General features: G+C 42.6%; 1 protein-coding gene across 1 annotated transcript; it reads right to left on the bottom strand.

Annotated features, from left to right (window-relative positions):
- Window positions 1-23: 23 nt before the first annotated feature.
- Window positions 24-3,313, bottom strand: LOC109974184 (pseudopodium-enriched atypical kinase 1). Its single transcript, XM_020624257.1, has 4 exons — window positions 3,065-3,313; window positions 2,586-2,734; window positions 1,632-2,179; window positions 24-1,315 (listed from the first exon to the last, which is right to left on the bottom strand). The coding sequence occupies exons 1-4, from the start codon at window positions 3,103-3,105 to the stop codon at window positions 254-256; spliced, it is 1,800 nt and encodes a 599-aa protein (XP_020479913.1). The 5' UTR covers window positions 3,106-3,313; the 3' UTR covers window positions 24-253.
- Between the last annotated feature and the right edge of the window lie 1,237 nt (window positions 3,314-4,550).

Below are 4,550 nucleotides of genomic sequence, written 5' to 3'. Positions count from 1 at the left end.
AAAACAATGCTATTTATTGCTTTTTATAAAGAAATACAATTAATATTATGCAAAATTGAGTTCAGCCTTTTGGCCCGGCCCTCCACAATATTTTTGCTTCTCATGTGGCCCCATGGAAAAAATAATTGCCCACCCCTGGATTAGACTAATTTTACATTATATGAATATCCTCATTAAGATTGACGGTTTACTGTAGCTACCAAAGAGTCATTCAAGGAACGGTTTGATTTCAAGAAGCACTCAGCAATTTCACCTATTGACTGTGCATATCAGCCTCCACAGTTGGCCATAACTGACTGATCATGGTCACAACTGTCTCAGGGTCTGTAAATGACAGGTATTGCAGGCACATACAGTCCTCCCAGTCCAGAACAGACTGGTCCTGGAACAGCCCTCTCTCTGCCAGCTTCATCACCAGCAGGGCCCGTTTGATTGAGAGCCAGTTGTAAACAGCCGTGGTCATGGAGCCTCTGTGATTGAAGAGCGGGACATGAGGGCCCCAGAGCAGCACCTGAAGCATGGCCACCACTTTGGCTATCTGGGGCCCACTGCTCTCATTCTGGAGTACAGAGCACAGATAAAGAAGTCCCCTATGGTACAAGGATGTCGGGTTCTCTTGTGGGGGCAGGCAGTATTGAATTAAGGCTCTAATTTGGGATTTGATGGAGAGAATGTGGTGAGGTGCGGACAGAGTAGAGGACTGCAGGGTTAATACCACACGAGCAGAACCATGCATCCTCCACAACATCTGGACCCTCCCTTTTTTCTCTGTCTTTTCCCACTCCATTTCTTTTTTTGATCTGCTTGTCTTCAAACCTCTCTTCCACTCAAAAGATTCCTCCTCTAGCTTATTTTCTCCCTTGTGCTTCTCCCTGCTGGGCCACACTAGGAGTATGTCCCGGGGTCTGAGCTCAGCTGCACTGGCAGCAGTGTTGTACAGATGCTGTGTACCCATTAAAATCTGCAGCAACAAAATGCATACCTGTCTGTCATAAACCAAACCCTCTGTGCATTGTAGTGAGTTGCTATCCTGAACAAAGTCCTCCAGAGTGACACATGGCAGGTCTCTCTCAATGCTTACACGGTGTCCCTTCTGGAGTAAAGACTGAACTGAAGGCAGAGTGATGGTGTCCTCAGTGTTGTCTCCACCTGGTGGCTTAGGAGCAGTGCGGCAGGGATCTTGACTTTGGGAAGTGATGGCATCACTCCACAGGATGTTGCTGGGTTGAAAATGAACAATAACATCTTGTACATTAACATGTGATGAATGGTGATCAGTATGAGCTGAGGGAGCTTCATCACTCTCTTTGCATATCTGCACAAAAAGCAAAAGAAAAAAACTAAGTCATAATAAGAAAAACCCTTGCACTGCAAAATAGTGTTAAATAACTATTTTGGGTGTTCCTCTTGCAGTTGTGACACTTGATGACAGTTTAGAGGAAGTCTTTATTACCACAAGTCAGTGTCACAGTTGCCACTACTGATAACGATCATATTTGTTATACTGGTTGCTGTGCAACATGCATAGCAATTTATTTCATGCACAATTTCAAGTGTAGCAACTACTGATCCTGCAGACAAGCATGTAGAACATGTTGCAAAGTATGTGGAGAAGAGAGCTGTAGCATTACCCTCAAACCAAGCACCCTCCCTGGGAACTTGGGACTGTGTAGGCTGTAATAAACCGTGTCTCCAATCTGCTTTGGCTTGCAGCCCTCACACAGCAGGAAATCCTGAGGTTGGTATGAGCTGATGCCCCTCTCTGTGGTCTCTTTTTGAAGCAGGATCTCGGCCTCCAGGCTCTGCGCCATACTTCTCAGAAAGAGTAGATGACGATGCTGAATCCCCTGAGAAACAACCCGCTGGTTGTCAAAATGGCTGAAAAGGTAAGGCAGATGTTCATCTGGGGTGTCAAAGGACAGCTGGGAGAAGGGCAGCAGGGGGACGGTACTTGTATCTGGTTTAAAATCTTCTGTCTCCTCATGGAAATAGGTGTCAGGTATTGGTCCCAGCATGTACACGGGGTTGTCAAAGTGTTGAGGGTGCCTTTGCCGGGGAGACAGAGGAGAGTGTGGAGGCACACTGGTGCCAGGGAGGGAGAGGGTGCGAGCTAAGCTCTTCTTTGGAACAGGCGGCGGGGTGCCATCGGAGAAAAATCTCACTTGGTGTTGGGAAGGATCTGAGCAACACAATGAGAGGTATTAAGGTCAGACTTGAACAGAGGCAACAGTTTGGACACAGCATCTCTAATCTGCATCCACAGTGGAGACACCCTTCCAAAAGCAGTTCTGCCAGTCATGCTAAGCTATCTACATAAGACATGTGTTTTACTGACAGCGAAAGTCTCACACAAGTCCTTCTTCTCTTTCAGTTCCCACAAACTGAGAGATGAATTGAGAAGACATTATTGTGTTTTGTATTTTTTCCCATCACAATGAGCTGTACACGTCAATTCTGTTTTTGGACTTGGAGGAACAAACAACGTGAAGGCATGTGCTAAGTTATGTGACATTTAACTGACTTGTTTTTTTTTTTTATATGTAACTGTTTTCACTTAAGTTCACTTAAGCATTCTGTAAACCTACCATAGCGCTGGTGTATGGGGCACTGGGCAGCATAACAGTCGGTGGGTTCAGGGAAGACATCATTGTATGTGTAGTTTTGATGCTGGAGTTGAACAGGGCTGAGCGAAACAGAGTCAGACTCCACACTGGAGCGACTGAAGGAATGACTTCTGTGTAAGAAAATGCACAGAATAACACAACACTTCTATCATGAATATATGCATTAGCAGGCTGCAACTAATCTGCAATAAAACCTTTGAATCTGCATTTGCATCTCTAAAGGTTTGAGAAAGACAGCATTTTACATGTAAGTACATGCATTGCAAAATACTTAATACAGTTAAATAAGCTGTGCAAACAGCCCTGCATCCTAATTAATCATTTTTTTATATACGTATTTTGTGATTAGGATTAATGATAATAAAAACCCAGTGAGAACAGCAGAAACATCTGCTGAGGTTGACAAGAGACAGACAAAACATATTGTTTGTTGGCCTTACCTGTGCTGTTTGGCAGGCAGAGCCGGTGTCTGTCCTTCCATTCTGCTGGCAGAAACAGACGCCGTCAGAAATCTACAAAGTTACTCTTGACCTGCGCCTCCACCCCTGACACACTTCACTGCTGTGACAGAATACTGTGTAAGTGAAGCATGCAGGTGACTAACTCACTTTCACATTGAAGGATTTCCTGTCTGTCTCGGTGATTCTTCTGACATATTTTCTGCAACTTTTTCTCTTTTCAGAGTGGTTGCACGTTTTTTTTTTTTGCTCAGTTTATCTTATGTTCTAATCGTTTTTTAGTCTGAGCTTGAGGTTGGTAGCGGAAGAGTAGTGTCTGTTATGAGGGCAAAGCTGTTCTCTGAGCTAACCTCAACTTGACAGAACAGGGAAGAGCAGTTATGACAACTTTTTTAGGTTGTACTTTTTTCTCTTCTTACTCTATGTAGTAGTTGATCTACATTTATCATGTGAAGCCTCAGCATGGACTTCTATCTTTTGGATGATGCAGTTTGAACCTTTACACATGTAATTATATATTCATGGCTCAGTGCTTGAATATATATGGGAGCTTTAGCTTTCACTGACTTTAAAGGGAAAGTAAAAAAAACATTTAAGCAGATCAAGACAGAGATACTTTATTGTGCCCATGTCTTGTACAGCATAAACGTTCTGGGCAAATATACTGTATGAAGACTGACAACTTCACTCAGTGGATGTAAACACTGTATGTCCTATAAAAGATACAAAGAACACTTTTAGGTAGCTATTTATTTGTAAGCTATTTATCTGTGAAGTGCATTTGCCAAGCAAATAAGCAGACAGACTGTGAAATGAAATTAGATTAAATGTGAGAATTGGGCCAGATAATTCATATAAAGATTTATCTTTGAACAAGCATAATGTTTCTTTCCTGTGTTATTCAAAACCCAAAAGGCCAGTGTAGTTTTGAATAAAATAATCAGGATGTAATTAAGTGAAGGCTATTGTGAATGCTGATACAACCAAACAAGGCTAAGAGTCTACACTCATGCTAACAGCTGTGAGATGCTGTACTCAGGCATATTGATGCTTTAGGTAGGTAGGTAGGTAGCAGTGACGTGCGGTCAGGGGAGGCAGGTGAGGCAGAGCCTCCCCTGTCAATCTTGAAAAGAAAAAAAAAAGTTAACCATAAAATATAATAAATGTTAATATTTGTCGGCTGGTGTGTGTTGTAGGCCCTTTTGCCGTTTGAATCCGATGTTGAAGGAATTTTTTTCAATAAAGAATAGCAGATTTTTCGTATGTCCCGTTCAAATACATGGAGGAGATGCGCGATGAGGCAGCACTTTGCTGTGCCTCTCGGTGGATCGTGTAAACCTCACAAACTGTATGTGATGCAAATAGTGTCGCTGTCCCGTCTATATATATCGTAAATAAAATGCTTTCAAACCCTCTGATTATATGCTCTGTCTTGCCATAATCTGGATAATGTATAAAATATAGTTCT

The sequence above is a fragment of the Monopterus albus genome, unplaced genomic scaffold, assembly GCF_001952655.1.
Source record: "Monopterus albus unplaced genomic scaffold, M_albus_1.0 scaffold323.1, whole genome shotgun sequence".
NCBI classification, from domain to species: domain Eukaryota; kingdom Metazoa; phylum Chordata; class Actinopteri; order Synbranchiformes; family Synbranchidae; genus Monopterus; species Monopterus albus.
This window is presented reverse-complemented; position numbering and strand designations above follow the sequence as displayed.